This window comes from Ipomoea nil, unplaced genomic scaffold, assembly GCF_001879475.1.
Source record: "Ipomoea nil cultivar Tokyo-kokei standard unplaced genomic scaffold, Asagao_1.1 scaffold1971, whole genome shotgun sequence".
NCBI lineage: Eukaryota > Viridiplantae > Streptophyta > Magnoliopsida > Solanales > Convolvulaceae > Ipomoea > Ipomoea nil.
The window spans coordinates 1,251,934-1,274,102 of NW_017618399.1; the positions used below are offsets into that span (position 1 = coordinate 1,251,934).

The window sequence follows — 22,169 nt, forward strand, 5'->3', positions numbered from 1 at the left end:
GACTTTGTGTGTTTCATTAGGTTGAGAAAGTATGTTTGAACAGATATTACAATGTAATAGAGTCAGTAGCATTAAAAAAAATAAAACTATTGCGATTTTCTTAAAAAGGTCATTTGTTTAATTTGTTACTCGATTTAGTCCTCTAACTATTAAAAAGTTACCTTGTAAGTAGATCTGACAATTATGGACATGACACAAAAATAATTGGTTAGTGTTTAGCTTTAACGTGTCCCGTGTTGTTAATGAGTTGACCCGTTATGCTTCATGTCTTAACGGGTTAACCCGTTAAACCTATTAAGAAATCGTTTAACCCGTTTGATAATGTTAATACACGTGGACCTATACTTAAACCTATTGACCTAGCTCGAGGACCGATTGGGTACGATCGAGAGTCTCTGAGTAAGTCCTTTTTGTCTTCCCCAAAAGTCCCCTTTGTTACTGTAAATGAGGGTATTTACAGTGCTCCGGCGGAGAACACAACCCGTGCTACCGGCATGCCGACCATGTTGCATATATGTGTCGCTAGTTAGGAGCTGATCCCCTGGCAATACTTGCAGCTAACGCGTACGTGGTGTTCTGTAAGGCTTGTGCGCGTAGGTGACTAAGTAGAGGCGGTCGGAGGTGTCAGTCGGGAAGAACTTCGTGGAAGTAAAGTGGTCGAAAAGCGTTCAAATGAGGAAGGAAGTGGGGCGGGCGGTAACGGTTGGTAGTATATCCTATCAAGAGCCCCCCCAGCCTGGGTCGTTTCGAGGGATCGGAGGAAACGGCTTGGGCTGAGATTCAACACTGCGCCAGGGATAAAACGACTACTCTAAGGGCCAGCTGGTGCCATGTGGACACGTGTCGTGTTGGGAGAACCTCGAGATTCGAACCGCCCCTCTTGTCAAAACGATACACTTTCCCGCCAAAACTCCTCCTATAAATAAGACCCCCGCAGAGGCCATTTCTACGCTTTCATCGCGGTAGAAATAGATCGGACGTTCCCGAGCCAATTTCACTCTAGCCGCTCAACTGCATTTTGTTCTCATCCACGCTAAGCATAGCTGATCGGTAAGTTTATTCTTTAACGCTTCTATCTTGAAATTTTACTCGTACATTGCTTCCTTTACATCCCAGTCTCAACCTTACCCCGGGTTTACCGAAACCGAGCCCTACCTCTGAACCGTCCACCTACCCTTTATGAAGGAGGAATGTCGAGCTCGGACAGTCAAAACATTTCGGGAGCGGACTATGACGACGCGGTCGAGATTGAAACCGACGAAACGATGGTCGAGGAATCTTCTGAAGCTACCGTCGAGACCCGGCAACTGGTCGTGACATGCGATGAAGGGGAAGCATCCGAGCGCCATGAGACCTCCCTAGGCGATGACGAGCGTGAAACGTCCACCCGAACGCTTGGGATCGGATCTGACCCTCACTTGTCCCTTTGCTCGGTGGGAGCTTTAGCTGAACAAGCTACGGGGAATCCCTCGAGCGGTCCGGAGGAAGGCCCCAAGATGGTTTTCCTCAACAGCGAAACGGTCGACCGGCAGAAGTGTTTACTGACTACCAAGGAAGCGGCTGAAATAGCAGCCCTCCTGAATTGACGAGTGCCATTTGACACTTGGAGATCCCTTGAGGGCATTAAGGAACGCCACCAAGGCAAATGGTTCGGTACGCACTTTGATTCCTTAAAGGCCGCGATCACCTTTCCCTTTTCGCCCTTCCTGACCGCCTTCCTAGGCTACTACTGGGTTCTCCCGAGCCAGATTTGTCCGAACGCGCACCGCATCATTGCATGCTTCCCGCAGATTTTCGCTCGGCACAACGCTCCATCCACGCGCTAGCCACTTGAATAATTCAGGGGGCAAAAGTGCTATAAGTATATAACTCAGGAGGAAAAAGTGCTATTTTCCCTTCTTTTTTGTTTTTGGTTTTGTTTTTGAAATCATCTCTTAGTCCTTCAATTATTTCCAATTCATAAATTTAGTTAGTTTCTTTCAATTAAATTTTTAAAAGGATTTAATATCATACCATTTACACCAATTATAGCATATTTGGTTTATACAATAAATCTAATATTATACCATTTACACCAAAATGGTAGAAGGAGGATTTTACTTTTTTTTTGAAAAAACCAATGTGGTTGCATTTATATATGAATCGAAATAGAGTTAGGCGGGATCCCATCCCAGTACATAGGTATAGAATAATTAAAGGCATCTGATGCTAAGTCATGTGTCATAACATTCTGTGATCTAGGAATAAACATAACTGAAACGAAATTAAAAGTAGCTATAAGACGTCTGCACTCATCAAGGACATAGCCAAGATAAGATCGGGGTTGGATAGAAGACTCGAGATAGGTTCACAAAGTCTGGCAATCCGTGTAGATTTGAATCGATTGTTCACCACGTTGTTTGAGCCACGATATATAGATTACTGAAAAATCACAGACATCTAAGGAAACTATTGGAATCTATTCATATTCCTAGCCGATGAAAACCATACGAGTGGATTATAGAGTAGTTTCCTTAGAGCAACTACAATAGTTACATTGTTTTGATTAGGTTCTTGTCCAACTAGGAGAGAGAAGTGGAGGAAAAGGGAGGAAAAAGAAAACGAAAAACAACACATGCAAAATAAATTAAATTTTTTTTTAACTTAGCGGGCAGTGCATAGCACGCGCCCACCGGTAGCTACTGGTGTAATCATCTAGTCAACCAATTGACTCCAATTCCACCTTCATGGTAATTCAAATCAAATTGAATACAATTATAAATTCATAATTCAAATCAAATTGAACACAATCATGACCATAACTTGTAAACATCTACCTATCCTACGTACCTATTACTCTCATATATAGTAGGAACTAGAATGTGTAGTGTGGCGCACATGTTCTCTACTCTTTTAGCAACAACACATTTTCAAAGAATCTGTCATATAATCAAGCATTAATCATACACAATATGAAGAAAATCTTTTCTAACATAACATTGCATGATCACAACCTAATGAGTTCAAGACACTTCTTCTTTGACTTCAAATGAAATCTTCTTCTTCTTCTTCATCATCAATTGCTCCTTCAACTCATAATATTCAATTAATTAGCTAAGCATAATGTTATGATGGCAGATCAAGGATCAAGGAGTAATGACCATCAACTAATGGAAGATAGGCAAGATCAACAAGAAGATTACCAGCAAAATGAATCCAGCCGCGAGGAGAGAAGATTGCGACGCTCCATTCGCAACATAAGGAAAGCAGGGAACCAAGATTACCACTATTATTAGAGAATATTCTGCATATTATTTATTACCTTCTGCATATCTATTTACCATATCCTAAAGCTAAAATTATGGAATGAGCCGTTAGGCTAAATAGTATTTAAGGAACCTCTTGTATGGTTAATATCATCTCATAATAAAGAAGTTTTATTTTATTTTCATCTTGGAGTTTTGTCTGTGACTCGAATACAGATCCGGAGCTAGAAATCTGCTCGAAAGATTTCACTTGTTGCATGTTCTACATGTAACACATAATTTCAACTAAAATGTAGTGAAAGAATCCATAGCCAATAGGCAATTAGTTTAAATTTTATTATTTTCATTTAATGGAAACCTAAACATTAATCAAAATACCTAGCTCTTGTTAATGTTTGGTCCATTTGTTGCAAGGAAGGAGGATCTTTTGCAGCCTAATAGCGTCATGGAAAATCAATGTGTTGTAGTTTATTAGTTGTTTCTTTGTTTCATCATCCAATACAACAAATCCATACATTTTCTTCCAACTTTCTGTCTTTTCTGGTGCAGATGAGATGATTAGTTTCTCAATATTGAGATAGCAAAGTGCCTGCTGAATATATATATATCACCGTTATGCATGTTATATATGTTAATTGAGAAATCAAAATAATGTTTTTTTTTTTTTTAAAAATGAAAAGGTTCATATAGAGAAATAAAGGTGTTAGCTTGGTCGGGAGCACGTGCAATATGCGTTTATGATGACTTAATTTAAGCGAAAAAAGAAATTAAAAGTAAATTAGTTACAAAAATATAAGTTTAAAAAGAAATTAAATAACTTATGTTTAAATAACATTTTCTTGAGAAAACATTTGTCTTTATATGTTCTCCATTTGTTCATTTTTTTCTTCAATTACTGAAACATCACAGACAACTAATGAAGCTACTAAAATCTTTTCATATTCTTAGCCGACAAAAAACCATATACGAGTGGATTATAAAGTAGCTTTCTAAGATCAATTACAATAGTTACATTGTTTCAATTAGGTTTTTGTCCAACAAGGAGAGAGAAGTGGCCGGAAGAAAAGGGGGGAAAAAGAAAATGAAAAATAGCACAAGCAAAATAAATTAATTTTTTTTTAATTGTATTCACGCACATAGTGGGCGCGTGCAATGTAGCTACTGATGTAATCATCTGGTCAACCAATTGACTCCAATTTGACCGTCATGGTAATTCAAATCAAATTGAATACAATCATAATTAAAATAAAATTGAACACAATCAAGACCATAACATGTAAAGTGTAAACTTCTCCCTATCCTTAGGTACCTATTACTCTCATATATCATATATATGAACAAGAATATGTAGTGTGGCTCATATGTGCTCTACTCTTTTTGCAACAACACATTTCCAAAGAATCTGCCAATTCAAACAATCAAGCATTAATCATACACAATATGAAGCAAATCTTCTAACATAATATTGCATGATCACAAACTAATGAGTTCAAGACACTTCTTCTTCTTCTTCTTCTTTATTACCAGGCACTTCTTCTTCTTTATCAATTGCTCGGATCCTTCAATTCATATTTTATTAGCTAAGCATAATTTCAACTAATATGTAGTGAAAAAATCCATTGCCAATAGGCAATTAGTTTAAATTTTATTACTTTCATTTAATGGAAGCCTAAACACTCAAAATATATACCTCTTGTTAATGTTTGGTCCATTTGTTGCAAGGAAGGAGGATCTTTTTGCAGTCTAACAACGTCATGGAACATCAATATGTTGTAGTTTATTAGTTGTTTCTTTGTTTCGTCATCCAATACATCAAATTCATGCTTTTTCTTCCAACTTTCTTGTCTTTCTAGTGTTGATGGGATGAATAGTTTCTTAATATATATTCAGGTAGCAAAGCACCTGCATAATATATATATATATATATATATATATATATATATATATATATATATATATCACAGTTATGCTACAAAATAATTTATTTTAAAAAGAAAAGATTCGTATAGAGAAATAAAGGTGTTAGCTTATTAGTTATAAGAGAGTACGTGCAATATGCGTGTATGACAACTTAATTTAAGCGGGAAAGTAATTAAAAGTAAATTACTTATATAAAAATATAATTTTAAAAATAAATTAATTAAATAACTTAGATTCAATAACAACTATAAGCTTGCCACATATCCCTATACGTCTATGAGCAAAATGGGCAGCAATAAAAGACATTTCAACAATCATTATTTTGTCATGGATCCAATTATGGCGTGTTTGGTTTATATAATAATAACTCTAAAATGGAATAATATTGATTTTTAACAGGGAGAGAGGTGGAAAATGAAAAAATAATTACAAAAAAAAAAAAGAATCATGTAATCGTCTTAACACCACCCATCGGACACGTGTAGTGCACGCGCCGCTGGTCCGCGCAATGCACACTAGCACTCCTATCGTTTATTTATTTATTTTACGGGACCAACAAAAAATTAATTTTTTTTTTACAACAATTGTTGGATTGGTATTATAATTAATTATATGGTAATTATTCATTATAATAATTGATATTTTAGAATAATGAATATAGTAAATAATTATCAACTGTATAATAATTAAGTTTTACTCTAAATTAATCAAAATATTAATTTTTACTCTAACTTCGCTTCACGAGGCAAATTAAATTTAGGAGGAAAAATAATTAATATTACTTTTCTTACCCATAAATATAATTGGATTACGTAAACATTAAAACCTAGTTACATAGGTATATATACAAAATTTATTTTAAATAACATTTCCTTGATTATCTTACACCTTTGTTGTATTAAGATACAACTTTTGGGAAAACATTTGTCTTCATATGTTCTCCATTTTTTCATTTATGTTTCAATTACAAATTAAAAATAATCCTACCAGTGGATTATAGTAGTTTCCTTGGAGCAATTACAATCGTTTGTTTGGATTTGTTATGTTTTTTGTCTAATAAGAAAAGAGAAGGGGAAGACAAGGGAAACAAAAAAGGGGTAAAACAATAGGCAAAATTAAAAAAAAAATTCTTTTAAACATATTAACGCACTCAACGGGCTCGTAAAATGCCGGCGCCCACTGGGCGCTACTAATGTGCGTGATGCACATGCACCATCACCTCTTTTTTAATTTTTTATTTACCGAACCCACAAAAAAAACAATTTTTAGCAACACCAATTTTCTTCTCTCTTTTCATTTCTCTTCCCTCCACCTCACACAAATTACTAGATTGTTATTACAATTAATTATATGGTGCCACTTTCTTACGCAAATTATGCCGTGGAATCGTGTTCACCGAGAATGGTGAACACAAGTCAAAACGACATCGTTTTTAGGCAAAAAAAAAAAAAAATCGCGGATGTGGAGTTAACGGCGCGTTACTGATCAAATTATGAATTTTCTGTTATAAGATTATGAATTTTATGAAAATTCATAATCTCATAACAGAAAATTCATAATCGCATAACAGAAAATTCATAATCTCACAACTGAAAATTCATAATCTCATAAGAGAAAATTCATAATCTTATAACAGAAAATTCATAATCTCATGGTTCCAAAGTGAATGTGTAGGCATGGTTCCAAAGTGAATGTGCAGGCATGGATTCATAATTTATGAATGTCCGTGATTTCGGACGGGAATATGTAGGCATGGTTCCAAAGTGAATGTGCATGCATGAATTCATAATTTATGAATGTCCGAAACTCCGAAATTATGAATGTAATCAAAATTCATAATCTTATAACAGAAAATTCATAATCGCATAACAGAAAATTCATAATCTCATAACTGAAAATTCATAATCTCATAACAGAAAATTCTTAATCTCATAACAGAAAATTCATAATCTCATGGTTCCAAAGTGAATGTGTAGGCATGGTTCCAAAGTGAATGTGTAGGCAGTCACGTAATTAATTAAAAGAAAAAAAAAAAAAGAAGATAACGGTGCACTAACACCGTTGGAACCGTGTTCACCATGAATGGTGAACATGGTTCCATGGCATAACGTCTGACTTTCTTAACCCTTTAACGCCACTACAGCCGACCCACTTCACGGGCCATCATTTACGGCTAAGGTGGGGCCGGGGTTGCCCATCTCTCTCTTTGAGATGAAACAATGAAACATGCATGGAAGGGAAGGAATTGTGACGAGATGTGACACAATCATAACATTTAACATTTTAACATTACTAGGGTCTAGACGTGTACAAAAGAGGTAATAATTAAAAAAATTCTAAAACAAAGAAGCTCTCCCTGAGATCTAGGGTTTTCACGTTGGTTCTCCCTGCATTCTAGGGTTCCTGTGGTTTTCTTGCATACGAACGATCAGATCGATAACGTTAAGCGATGGATGTTCGAGAAATTATACCGTCAACAGAGGGTATTAGTCTGGACGATGAGGAAGAGGGCGTACGCTTCGAGGATGAGGTTTATGGTATCACTGCGCAGCCTCCGGTGCGTAGTACATGGACGTTGGTCAGACGATTTCTCACGGATCGGATCATGAAGGTTGAGATGATGAAGAGGGTGATGGCCTGGACTTGGCGACCACTCATGGGAATAGAGGTAACAGATGTACTCCCGAACTTATATCTCTTTATGTTTTTTAACAAGACAGACATGCGCCGGGTGTTGGAGGAGGGTCCCTGGGCGTTTGAGAACACGACGCTTCTTTGCCAGGTTTTGGATGACGGAGTGGATCCAACGCAAGTGGTGTTGAACACAGTAGACTTCTGCCTGCAGGTTTACGATATTCCATTGGGATACCGTACGGTGAAGGTACTTGAACGAATTGGGGATTTCGCGGGGGTGTTTCTGCGGTATGATGAACGTAACTTTGAGAGGCCGTGGACTTCATTTTACCGGGTACGTATAACGCATGATGTAACTGTTCCTTTGAAACGTCGTATGAAGATAATCATGTGGGATGGGACGTGGTCATGGATAAATTTCAAGTACGAGCGACTACATATGTTTTGCTTCTTTTGTGGCATAATGGGGCATACTGATAAATTTTGTTTAGCTGCTCGGCGTTCTTTGTTATCTCCGGATCAATACCTATTTGGTGCGGCAATGAGAGCAGGTGGGAATAGTCCAGCCAAATTGTTAGGGGACAAATAGTTCAAGATGGGACAAGAGAGGAGGAAGGAAATAGGGTTTGGTATGGGTGGCTACGGGCAGGCGGGTATGGTAGGAGAGAGGCCGGTTGTGGTTGGAATAAGGGGACGGGTGGCGGAAGTTGGTGTGGCGGGTGAGGGTGGTGGTGGACAGCCGGGACTAGTGAGGGAGAAGGAGGTAGTTGGGGAGGAAGAGGGAGTAAGGGTGGATCCAAAGAGACGAAGAACGGATGGTGGGGTTGGGAGTGGAGTGGAATTGGGTGTGGGTGTGGATTCGGATAGTACATATTCGGTGGGACCGGAAGATGGGGGTGGTAGGGCACGCTGGGCTGATGAGGGAGTGGTGATGAGGGAGGATATAGCAATGGCAGATGTCAAAAAAAACTTGAAGATGGCGGGTGCTGCGGTGCAGACCCGCCCGACCCAATGAGTACATTGAGCTGGAACTGTCGTGGCTTGGGTAATCCACGGACAGTTCGGGAAATTGAGGACGTAGTGTCCCGTAAGAAGCCCGATTTTGTATTTATGATGGAAACTAAGGTTAACCGAGATCATGCAGAACGACTTCGGGTTAAGCTTGGGTTTGAAGGCCTGTTTAATGTTGATAATTCTGGATTGAGTGGGGGGTTGCCATTGTTATGGAGGACGAATAATACAGCAAGATTAATTGGTTACTCTAATAATCACGTAAATATTGAAGTGAGTATGCCGGGTTTTGATAAATGGAGGATGACTGGTTTCTATGGTTTCCCGAAACGTCCACAGAGAAGGGAGTCATGGGACCTTATCCGTTCATTAGCAAGTAAGTCGGATCTGTCGTGGGTTATCATTGGAGATTTTAATGATCTCTTATTTTAGTATGAGAAACGAGGAGGAAATCCCCATCCAGACAGCTTGCTACGGGGTTTTGGAGAGACTATTGAGGAGTGTGGTTTGACACAGTTACCAATGTCTGGATATCGCTATACTTGGGAGAAAGGAAAAGGCACACCGAATTGGATAGAGGAACGTTTGGATAAGGTATTGGCTACTCAGACCTGGAGGGAGTTGGTGGCTGATGCGAGTGTCCAGAATATATTGACCCGGAAATCAGATCATTCTTTTCTTTTCCTTGGGATTCTCAATCTTCGGGAAAGGCGGAGTGGTCTGAGAAGGGGGTTTCGTTTTGAGATGGCATGGCTACATGATGAAGGATGTAGGGATGTGGTGGAGAAATCCTGGGGCGAAGGAAGAAGAGGGGGCTACAGGAGTGTGTCGCACTATGTGGAAATCGCTTAACACGCTGGGGTGGAGACCGATTCCATAAATTTGGTGAAAAGAATTGACCTTACGTAAGGAACAGATGCGCCTCAGGGGGTATACGGATCCGGTGTCTCTGGCCGAGTTTCGGAGATTAGATGAGTGCTTGACTCGTATTGAACTACAAGAGGATGCGTACTAGAGACAGATGGCCAAACAGCATTGGCTCAAGGATGCGGATGCAAACACCAGGTTTTACCACAGGTATGCTTCTCATCGAAAGAAAAAGAATGCTATTACTAAAGTTATGAATGATAATGGGGATTGGATTGAGGGGGATGCCATGAGACATGTTATCTTGAATTATTATCGTGGTATTTTTAGCTCGAGTTCTCTTACTGTTAATGATGATTTCTTTGAGAGTATACAACCACGGGTAACTGCTGCGCAGAATGAGGGGCTATTGCGCCCTTTTGAGGAGAGTGAGATTAAAGCGGCATTGTTTTCAATGTATCCTGATAAAGCACCAGGTCCGGATGGGATGAACCCCGGGTTTTATCAACATTTTTGGGATGTGGTGGGTTCTGATGTTTCTTCTTTTATTGTGAATTGCCTAAATAATTGCTCACTACCGAATAGATTGAATGAGACAAATATTATTTTGATCCCGAAGAAGAAAACCCCGGAAATGGTTTCTGATTATAGGCCAATTGCTCTGAGTAATGTCGTTTACAGAGTTATGGCGAAGGTTATTACAACTAGAATGAAACCACTGATGGAGAGTATTATATTTGAATCCTAGAGTGCGTTTATATCTGAAAGACTTATTACGGATAATATCTTGATAGCTGCGGAAGTTGGCCACTATTTAAACAGGAAGCAATGTGGACTAGCGGGCTGGGGGGCTTTGAAGCTGGATATGGCAAAGGCCTACGACCATATGGAATGGTCTTTTTTGCAAAGGATGTTAAGGGCTCTAGGATTTGATGACAGATGGGTGGAGTTGTTGATGATGTGTGTAACCACTGTGTCGTATAGTGTACTGGTAAATGGTTCAAGGAGTGATCAAATAACCCCGACTCGTGGTTTAAGACAAGGTGATCCTCTGTCACCTTATTTATTCATTATTTGTGCTGAAGGCCTTTCAATATTGTTACAACAGGCACAGGTGAAGGGGGAGATACATGGGTGTAGAGTTGCGAGAGGAGCCCCTCCATTACCCACTTGTTCTTTGCTGATGATAGTCTGCTCTTTTTCAAAGCAAATGTTCAGGAAGCGGGAGTGGTCAAACGTTGTTTGGCAGATTATGAAAAGATGTCTGGACAGGCGGTAAACTATCACAAGTCGAATATATGTTTTAGTAAGAATACACGAGATGAAATACGAGAGGAGATTGCCAGTATATTGGGAGTAGTGCAGGCTCAGAATTTTGGGAAGTATTTGGGGCTTCCATCATTTGTGGGCAGAAATAGAAGAGAGGCATTTTCTTATATTAAGGATAAGATAAGACAGAGGATTGGCTCGTGGAATAAGAAGCTTTTATCGCAGGCAGGAAAGGAAGTTCTATTGAAAAGTGTGGCTCAATCTATGCCTACCTTTTCAATGAGTGTGTTTCTACTGCCTATGAATCTGTGCACTGCCATTGAGAGAACCATGAATCGATACTGGTGGAGATCGAGGAATGACCAGGGTATTCATTGGAAAACATGGGATAAGCTGTGTATCCCGAAGAAATATGGAGGATTGGGTTTTAAGGAGTTGAGGGCCTTTATTCTTGCAATGCTGGGCAAGCAAGCATGGCGTTTTCTGACACAACCACAGCCATTGGTTTCAACAGTATATAAAGCCAGGTATTATCCTATTAACTCTTTCTATGATGCATGCTTGGGAAATAACCCAAGTTTTTGTTGGCGGAGTATTTTGGCGGCACAAGATTTGATTTGTGGGGGAGTTAGGTGCAGGATTGGGAATGGCGAATCAACTTTGATTTGGGACCACCCGTGGTTGCATGATGAGAATCAACCGAGAATTTTAACAGAAAGGCCACCCCAATTGGCACAAGCAAAAGTGGTGGGTCTGATGGATCAACAGACTAGAACTTGGGATCAGGATATTCTTACAGATATTTTCATACATGAGGATGTGGAGCGAATTCTAAAAATACCTGTGTCACCAGATTATGAAGATATGTGGTACTGGTATGGAGATCCAAATGGAGAATATTCTGTTAAGGATGGGTATAGAGCAGTGGTAGGTAACTTCACCCAGCCGGTAGGGACCTTTGATAAATGGAAAAAATTGTGGAAATTAAAAGTCCCCTCGAAGTGGAAAACATTTTTATGGAGAGCTCTAAATGATATTTTACCCACTACGGAGAACCTACTTATAAGGAGAGTTGATATTTATCCAACTTGTGCCATGTGTGGAATTGTGCATGAGAATCTTGTGCATTCTTTAATCACATGTGATTATACGGCAAACATTTGGGCACAATCCAACCTTCCAATCCCCAATAGTGCCACAAATATTTTCAGTGATTGGTTTAATGATTTGATGAATATTTTAGATGATGATGAGATTATTTATGCAGTGGCACTTTTATATTACATATGACGCGCAAGGAATGGAGCTGTATGGGAAGCAAATTTGCCCAGACCCCGGAAAGTAGTTGCAATGGCATCATCAGCCATGAGTGCTTGGAAGGTAGTACACCCCGGTCGTCTACATCCGCTGGCCAACTCCACGGCATCAATCACCAGTGTTGCGGCAGTGACAACCAACCGATCGAACTGCTACGGCAGTGAGCTCGCCGAGGGATGGTGCTGCTGCCGTGATGCCTACGCCACAGCCGACTACACCAAGTATGCTACACCATGCTATGCAAAACATGAGGGACCAATGCTACTTCGATGCGGCTTACGATCCACGAACGAACAAGGCAGCGGTGGGGGCTATTATCCTAGATTGGCAAGGAGGTTACGTTTCGGCTATGACTGCTCCTATGATAGACTGTTTTTCGCCCCTAATGGCGGAGGCTTTCGCATGCAAGGAAGTTTTTTCATGGTTAAGAAATCGAGAAATAAAGTCTATCGAGCTCTTCACGGGTTGTTTGGTGCTTCAACAATACCTATCATCTACGACACGCTCGTCACAGTCTTATTTGGGCTATGCCATTGATAGTTGCAGAACTAGTTTATCATCTTTTGATTACTGTTTGCTTCATTATGTTCCTAGACTAGAAAATTATTTAGCTCATACATTAGCATCTACTGCTTTTAATCAGTTGACTAGTATGTATTCGGACTCTGATCCGCCTGCCTCTATTTCTGCATATTTCGAATAAAAGCCGTACAGGCTCCTTTAAAAAAAAAATTAATTATATGGTAAATATTCATTATAATAATTGATATTTTATAATTATAAATATAGTAAATAATTATCAATCGTATAGTAATTAATTTTTACTCTAAATTAATCAAAAAATTTATTTTTACTCTAACTTCGCATCATGTGGCAAATTTAGGCCTAATTACATAGGTGTACAAATTTCTTTTTAAATAACATTTTCTTGATTACCTTTACACCATTTCTATATTAAGATACAACTCTTGAGAAAACATTTGTTTTCATATGTTTTCCAATTGTTTATTTTTGTTTCAATTACTAAAAAATCACAGACAACTAAGGAAGCTACTAGAATCTATTTATATTCCTAGCTGACAAAAACCATACGAGTGGATTATAAAGTAGCTTCTTTAGAGCAACTACAATAGTTACATTGTTTGGATTAGGTTTTTGTCCAACAAGAAGATAGAAATGGAGGAAAAAGGGGAGAAAAAAGAAAAAGAAAAATAGCACAAGCAAAATAAATTAATTTTTTTAATCTTACTAACGCACTTAGCGGGCACGTGCATTGCACGCGTCCACTGGTAGCTACTATTTTAATTACCTGGTGAACCAATTGACTCCAATTCCACCCTCAAGGTAATTAAAATAAAATTGAATACAATCATAATTCAAATAAAATTGAACATAATCAAGACCATAACATGTAAACATCTCACTATCTTACGTACTTATTACTCTCATATATATAGTAGGAACAAGAATGTGCAGTTTGGCTCATATGTGCTCTACTCTTTTAACAACAATACATCTTTAAAGAATCTACCATATAATCAAGCATTAATCATACACAATATGAACAAATTGTCAAACATAACATTGCATGATCACAACCTAATGAGTTCAAAACATTTCTTCTTCTTAAGCATAATTTCAACTTAAATGTAGTGAAAGAATCCATAGCCAATATGTAATTAGTTTAAATTTTATTATTTTCATTTAATGGAAGCCTAAATAGAACAATATAATTCATATTCAATTAATTAGCTAAGCATAATTATAATTTCAACTAAAATGTAGTGAAAGAATCCATAGCCAATAGCTAATTAGTTTAAATTTTATTATTTTCATTTAATGGAAGCCTAAATAGAACAATTCATATTCAATTAATTATCTAAGCATAATTTCAATTAAAATGTAGTGAAAGAATCCATAGCCAATAGGTAATAGTTTAAATTTTATTATTTTCATTTAATGGAAGCCTGGCCAATGTCTTATTCAGGAAAATCATGGAGTGATGACCGGTATAGCTAAAGAAGACAAAGGATTATACGTCCTGATGGAATCCCAAAGCTGCCGGATAAACAATTTGTCTCACAATGTACTGGAAGTGACCTTTGGCACCTTAGATTGGGCCACTTCCCAATAAAGAAGTTACATTTGTTCAAAAATATTGCTGTTGCAGTTAATAAGAATGTAGCATGTGATGTTTGTCACTTTGCCAAACACAAACGTTCTCATTTCCCATTAAGTACTACATCCTCAAAAGCTCACTTTGATCTTATACATATCGATATTTGGGGGTCATTCCCAATACTTTCTTTACAAAGAGAACGATACTTCCTAACAATAGTTGATGATTTTTCTAGATTTACATAGGTACATCTCATGCAGAATAAATCAGAGGCAAGACAGCTCATATGGAAGTTTCATGCCTTTTGTGACTACTCAGTTTGGGGTGTAGATCAAAGTAATCCGAAGCCATAATGGCAGTGAATTCAACATGATTGATTTCTTTTCAGAAAAAGGAATAGTTCATCAACGTTCTTGTGTGTATACCCCACAACAAAATGCCATTGTTGAGCGAAAACACCAACATGTTCTTAATGTTGCAAGATGTTTACGGTTTCAAGCTCACTTGCCATTGGAGTTCTGGGGTCATTGTGTCATGCACGTCACATTTATAATAAATAGGCTACCTTCACCTATTATTGAGGGACAAAGCCCTTACAAAAAGCTATACGGCAAGGAGCCTGACATCAGTAGTCTCAAAGTCTTCGGCTGTCTCTGTTATGCTGCTACATTACCTCACACAAGACACAAAATGGCTCTGAGAGGTAAAAAATGCATCTTCATTGGCATTCCTTCTAATATAAAAGGATATATTCTGTATGATATTGAAGAACAGGTCACCTTGGTGTCACGGGATGTGGTTTTTTATGATGATCAATTCCCATTGGATAAAGAGGAACACCCTATGAATACACAAGAGGTGTTACCAGAGCCATCTTTACCCATCATCCCTACTACTACATTAGCTGATTATGGGATCCACAAGTCACAAAAAGTACCCCAGCTCCATACTGATGAATTTCAGCCCAACAGTCTTTTTTCTGTTCATCCCATGCAGTTGACAAACTCTGACATCCAGTTGCCTAATGAGCCTCATGTTGATGTTCAAGAAGACAGCGGTGAACTCCAACCTAGTAATTTGCCTAGCAGTTTGCCTTTGGTTCAAGAAAACTCCAGGGAATTCTAGCCTAGTAATTTGCCTAGCAGTTTGCCTAGGCGATCTGAGAGAAACCGACGTACACCATGCTGGCTTGAAGACTGTTATTGTGATGCAATTGTGCAAAAGGGAGTCTCACCGCACACTCTATAAAAAGTAATATCATACAGCAGCCATACAGGTTCACACAAGGCCTTTCCCATGGCTGTCACCTCTGTTGATGAGCCACGATCATATAACCAAGCTATAAAATCCCTGCATCAAGTTAGTCCAAGAGCTGGAGAAGAGGACATCCAACTCGTGTTTCGAATCTAGCAGTTGCGGCCTTTGTCTGGAAGTGACAGATCAAGTTCAAATGGATGTCGAGTTCAAGTTGTGTAGTGTGAGTACCTTGTTTCTTTTGGTTGAAGAAGTCAGCGGAGATTAGTTTAAGATGAAACCCTGGTTCTTTGGTACCGAGTGTTCTAGCTTTAGAGCTCTCTTGGTGTTAGTTTTAGCTGTAGGTTGTGTCTTTACTCAGATGTCTAGATCTAGGAAGATAGGTGGTTAGTTTTAAGCAGAGAGTTAAGGTTAAGGTAGGGTTAGTTTCCCTTTCTGGTAAATCTTTTATCTATCACCTTACCTTTCTTTCTTGACTCACCTTTGTGAACCTTCAGCTTATTTCTAAGCTTTGCCACTCATTTTGTTAACCGACTATATTTGTGTTAAACTTAGTTGTGTCCAAGCCTATCAAACTTACCACCTTAATTTGAACCCTTGGTTCCTCTAACTTTGGTTAGTGGCGAACACCTTTATTGCTTAAAACCTCGTTGCAACTCATTTCTTAATCTTTGTTACCCGTTTCGTAAGCCGACCGTTTTGTCGTGTTAGCTCGTTTTTTCTCTCGTTTGTTTGTTTGCTGGCTAGTTGTTGTTGCTGGTTGGCTGTGTTTAGTTGCTTCTTCTTGCTTGTTAGTTTTTGTTGCCGTTGGCTTGCTGCTTTGTTGTTTGCCTTGTGTGATCGTCCTTGTTTGCTAGTTGTGTTGAGTAGTTAGCTTTGTGGGTTGTACTAGGAGCTAGTGGTTTAGAACCTTTTGTGTGGTTAGAAGGTTGATGGTTGTGTTTGGTTTAGTGTTCGTTATGCTCAAAGAACTCTATTGGTTATTTCTTTCAACCTTTCAATGCTATGACTTCTTGCTTGTTTTTGGTATCTTTTGGATCCTTTAAGTTTTGACCAAAAGGATATTCTTGACACTCTTGTCACATTGTTGTTCCATTTTATCGTTCTGTTTTAATTCGTCGTACCCAAGCTTCGGGGACGAAGCTTCTTTTAAGGGGGAGAGGATGTGACACCCCGTAAATCCAAATTCTATTTAGGGATTAATTAAGTAATTAATCCTAACCTAATTGGTGATTTATTCTTTAAAATCCTGAAAATTCAATAGTCAAGGACTAGTAATTGACTAGTCAATCTAAGTCAATGGGTTGTACCCTATGCTTCATGAATAGTTCCCTTGTCTCCTTACACTTTTCCATTTTAGTAAGGGTAAAGAAGACTTTTCACCTTATGTTTGTATCCCAAGCTAACCTAGAGTCATCTTTCATTCTTTCCCTAACACACTCAAACCAAAAGCTCCTCCTTCTCTCTAGAATTTATCTAGCTTCTTCTTCAAGCCAAGTTTGGGCATTCCAAGATCTTCCAAGTTTGTCTCCAAGATTCCACCTTTCTTACTCTTGAGCATATAGGAGGGTAAGATCTTTGGTCCTTTAGTGTTTTTGGTACCTTTTAAGGTGTCTTTTTCTAAAGATGAAATCTTTGTTGTCTTTTGGTGTGTTCTTGAAGTTGGTGTTGAAGGTGAGCCTTGTTAGAAGCCTGTAAAGGTGTAATAAGTGAAGGTTTAGGCTACAAGAGGTAACCCATGCTTTACAAAATCTATTTTCTTACCTATATGATGATTTCTTGGATTCTACTTGTGATTTTTGCTATGGAATGTGAGTGTTGATGCATTGTCTTGTGAAAATGCATATCAAGAGCTTGTTATTAGGGTTCTTGTATGCCATTGCTTGGCAATTCCTTTGATTCAAGTCATATTGTTGTATTTTGTGAGATTTTTAGGTGTTTTGGACTTGGTGTTGAAAATCCCCGAAGAGATTATTTTGGTACAGGACACGTACCCGCGGGCGGAACGGCAGGCAGTGGCATTCCCGCCGCCCCACTCGCGGGGTACAAGGCTGCTGGAACATGGTTCCCGCGGACGGAACCACGGGTGGGGGTCCACCTGTGGCCCCATCCGCGGGGTACAATGATGGTTTGTGTGGGGATTTGTTCCCCATGATTCTTTTGACTCGGTAATTGATGTTTTGACTTCCTGATGTTCTTTTGTTGAACTATTTGAGTGTCTTCTTGATGTTTCGTATGTCTAGAACTATGTGGTTGGATTCCATGTAGGTTTTGGCGTCTTGAATCATGCTAAGTGTTCAATCTTGTGATTCGTTGAACCATGATGAGTCTTGTGTGTTCTTCGGAACTATGTTTTGTTTACCCGTTTGATAAGCATGCTAGTTCGATGTTGAAATGCTAGCGTGTGTGGTTTGTTCTTTCCTATTGTGGATGATAACTTGTGTTGATCATCGATGTTGTCGGATTGTGATCCTTTTCTTGTTCAGTATGGTTTCATAAGGAAGGATTATTGAATTCGTGATGTGTGATGTCACGAAGGCATGTGTTGCCGATGTGTGTTTCTTTATTCTCTTTTGTTGAGCATGTCGGGTGGTATTCTACTGGGTGATGGTAGAATACACCTTGAGCCTTACTTGTGTTGTCGTTGTCACGTCTTGATGTGTTTCCCCTTATCCTTGTTGTGAGTGATATAGAGTCTTGCAGTTGACTTCTATCTTGGGTTTTTAACTGATATATACAGTATTCCGTTTCGAAAATGATTTTGTATAATACTATCTATGTATGATATTTAACGCGTATTGATGGGTTACTAGCATTATTCGCTGACCGGGTGTCGTCTCATTTCTTTATGTGCTTTTCAGGTCTTGAGTAGTCGGCGAGCGCGTTAGACATGGCTAGATTTGATTCCCTGGATAGTTTAGATTGTGTTTTGGGCCTGTGTGCCTCTTTTGTTGAATACACTAGATTTTTGTTGTTGGTTTTTGCCTATGCGTTCACATTGATGTGAACGTGGCATAACACTCCCTGTTTTCCGGCTTTATATATTAGATTTCCGCTGTGCTATGCTTTATGTTTTTGTGGTTAGTTATCTTGCATAATTAAGTTTAAAATGGCATGAAAATCGGGGGTGTTACAGGTGAGGGGAGCCATAGGGAGACTTCTCATGGGTGGGCGTGGCGCCCATGGCGGGGGTGCCCTATGTGCCGCCGCCACGTCTCCGGCGTCTGCCTTTCCCCTCCCCCCGTTAGGCTTTTCTACTGTGGGGTTCACCCTCTTCTTCCCTGGCCTAGCAGGTTCCTCGGCCGGTCGGGGCCTCTTGGAGGGAGCTTCTTCTTCGTACGCTTTCAATCGATTTGCTTCCTCAGCTTCGGCATACCTGTCGGCCTTCGCCATCAGCGCTGCGTAGGTATCTGGGGGTTTGCGTCGCAGGCTTTTGTATAGATCTCCTGCCCTTAGGGCGTCGACGAACATGAACACGCCCGATTTGTCGTCGATGTCTTCTACATTCGCTTCCTCCCCCCGCCAGCGGACCAGAAAGTCAGTTAAAGAATCTCCGACCCCCTGCTTCACCGTAGTGAGGTGAGTGAAATGCTTTCAAATCTTTCTCCCCCTCATAAATTGTGTAATGAACTTCACAGCCAGGTCATGGAAAGAGTCCACGGTCTCTCCTTTGAGGCTTGTGAACCAGCGTTGTGCCTGGTCGACAAGAGTGGAGAAGAAGGCTCTGCACATCATGGCCTCCGAAGATCCCATTAGCATCATGGTGGCCTGATAAGTCATTATGTGCTCTTGTGGGTCGCCCTGGCCGTCGAAACGTGTGATGCTGGGCGGCTTGAAGGTGGAGGGGATGGTCTCCCTCATGATTCTCCGAGTGAAGGGCGGGGTGACCTCAATCTATGGGACGGGTAGTCCGCCCCCTTCCTTCCACCTAAGAAACTCGGCTATCTTAGCCTCCACACCTTTCGCCCACCCCCCAGCTATAGGGCGGACCGGGTATCTGCCACCGGGGTCCGCCGTGACGGCCTGGTGGGCACTTTCTCCTTCTTACTCGTCCTCGCGGGCGTGCCTGTCTGCATCAACTACCTGGCCCCACTCCGGGCCTCGGTCTTGGGGTGCGATCCTCCTGTTGCCTACGCTGGCGTCGGCCACGGGTTTCTCGCGTCGCCCCGGGCCATGATGAGGGAAGCAGGCCTCGGGGGCCGAAGGCCCTACATTGTTGGCCTTGCGGCCAGCGCGAGCGGCCTTTTGCGTGGGCGGGGTCGAGTGGGCCCGCCGGACGCCAATAGGAACGCCTCGTCCTCCGTCGGGGGGCGGGATCCACTGTCCCGCGTCGGAAACTTGCGCCCTCAGGAACCGGCTTTGGGATCCCATGATCGTCTTTGGGAATTGGGCGTATAACACAGTATGACGAGGTAACGGGTTTGAGAACACGGCTCTTTGTCGCGGTCCACACAGATGGTGCCAATGATGGTTTTAATGAAATCGGGTCCATGATAAACCGAACAAGCAAATATGGATGATAGAGGTAACTATACTATGCTAAGAACACAAGGCCCAGATTCCCTCACCCACTATCAAGCCCAACAATGAGCCCAACTTGATGACGAGCGATTGACGCTATCCAAGATCGAGCTCGCAACCGCTTGCCTTTCGCTTGGTGATCCTTACCACCTCCTCTACTCCTCTCACCGTGTACCTTTGGATTACGACCCCCCCACCCCCCCGCCCTATTATACTGGACGAGGGACACTCCGGACCAACCATGTAGACGGCAACTGCGCCCCTCTCGCGCACATCCCGCGTCGCACGCGCACTCGTGTCCACGCAACCAACGCCTCCCCGACCCACGTTCACCTCACGAATGGCAGCCACCCTTCTGCACGCCCGTACGCACGAGCAGCCGCCACCTTCCGCGTGCCACGCACGCGAGCCACCGCCATCCTGCACGCATGCGAGCCACCGCCACCCTACATGTATGCGACCGTGTAGCACACGAACCGCCACCACCTTGCATGCATGCGACCACACGCGAGCCGCTGCCACCCTGCGTGCACCCCATAAGCTGTTGTCGCCCATGCCCATGGGCTCATTCACTAGTTCCTTCCTCTTGGGCCTGCACCCCTTATGCCCACGGACTTAGGCCTAGCTCATTATATTCCATCAATATATATATATATATATATATATATATATATGTTGGGAAATCAAAATAATTTTTTTTAAACAGAAAAATTCATATAGAGAAATAAAGGTATTAGCTTGATCATATGGGAGCGCGTGCAATATACGTGTATGACGACTTAATTTAAGCGTTAAAAGAAATTAAAAGTAAATTTCTTATAAAAATATAATTTAAAAAGAAATTTAGTAACTTAAAGATTCAATAGCTATCATAAGCTTTTACACATCCCATTACGTCTATGAGCAAAATGGGCAGCAATGAAAGGAATTTCAGCAATCCTTTTGTCACGGATCCTATAAATTAAAACAACATTATATACTTAATAAGCTAATGAGAGAAAAAAAAATGAAGAAAGAAAAAAAAAATGAGAAAATATAAAATCTTTTAATTGTATTAACGCATCAAGTGGGAATGTGTAGTGCATACGCCCACTAAGCGCGCGACACAAACTAGTACCTCTATCTTTTTTTTTTTTTTAATTATAAATTTTAATCAGAATACCTCTTGTTAAGGTTTGGTCCATTTGTTGTTTGGAATGAAAATTTTTTGCAGTCAAACAGCGTCATGGAACATCATTGTGTTGTAGTTTATTAGTTGTTTCTTTGTTTCATCATTCAATACACCAAATCCATACTTTTCTTTCAACATTTTGCGTCTTTTTTTTTTGTGCAAATGAGATGATTAGTTTCTCAATATTGAGGTAGCAATGTGCCTGCAGAATATATATATATCACCGTTATGCATGTCATATATGTTGGGAAATCAAAACAATGTTTTCCATTTTAAAAAGAAAAGATTCATATAGTGAAATAAAGATGTTAGCTTAGTCATATGGGAGCGCGTGCAATATGCGTGTATGACGACTTAATTTAAGCGAGAAAGGAAATTAAAAGTTTATTACATATAAAAATATAATTTTAAAAAGAAATTGAGTAACTTACATATTCAATAGCAATCATAAGCTTTATACACATTTCTTTACGTCTATGAGTAAAATGGGCAACAATGAAAGGCATTTCAGCAATCTTTTCGTCATCGATCCTATAAATTAAAACAACATTATATACTTAATAAGGTGAGAGAGAGAAAAAAAAGGGAAGAAAGAAATAAAAAATGGGAAAAAAAATAAAATCTTTTAATTGTATTAACACACCCAGTGGGTATGTGTAGTACATAGACCCACTGAGCACTGTTGGTGCGGGCGACGCGCACAAGCACCTCTATCTTTTTTTTTTTTTTTTTTTTTTTTTTTTTTATAATTTATAAATTTTAATCAAAATACCTGTTGTTAATGTTTGGTCGATTTGTTGTTTGGAAGGAGGATTTTTTGCCGTCTAACAGCGTCATGGAA

The 22,169-nt window shown here is 40.0% G+C and overlaps 2 protein-coding genes across 2 annotated transcripts; both read left to right on the forward strand.

Moving 5' to 3' along the window:
• The first annotated feature begins 7,614 nt into the window (after nt 1-7,614).
• LOC109147055 lies at nt 7,615-8,388 on the forward strand. Its single transcript, XM_019294692.1, has one exon. The coding sequence runs from the start codon at nt 7,615-7,617 to the stop codon at nt 8,386-8,388; it is 774 nt and encodes a 257-aa protein (XP_019150237.1).
• A 1,443-nt stretch (nt 8,389-9,831) lies between these two features.
• On the forward strand, nt 9,832-12,291 carry LOC109147056. The gene is made up of 6 exons (XM_019294693.1): nt 9,832-10,371; nt 10,426-10,668; nt 10,786-10,791; nt 10,896-11,183; nt 11,271-11,873; nt 12,190-12,291. The coding sequence occupies exons 1-6, from the start codon at nt 9,832-9,834 to the stop codon at nt 12,289-12,291; spliced, it is 1,782 nt and encodes a 593-aa protein (XP_019150238.1).
• Nucleotides 12,292-22,169: the final 9,878 nt, after the last annotated feature.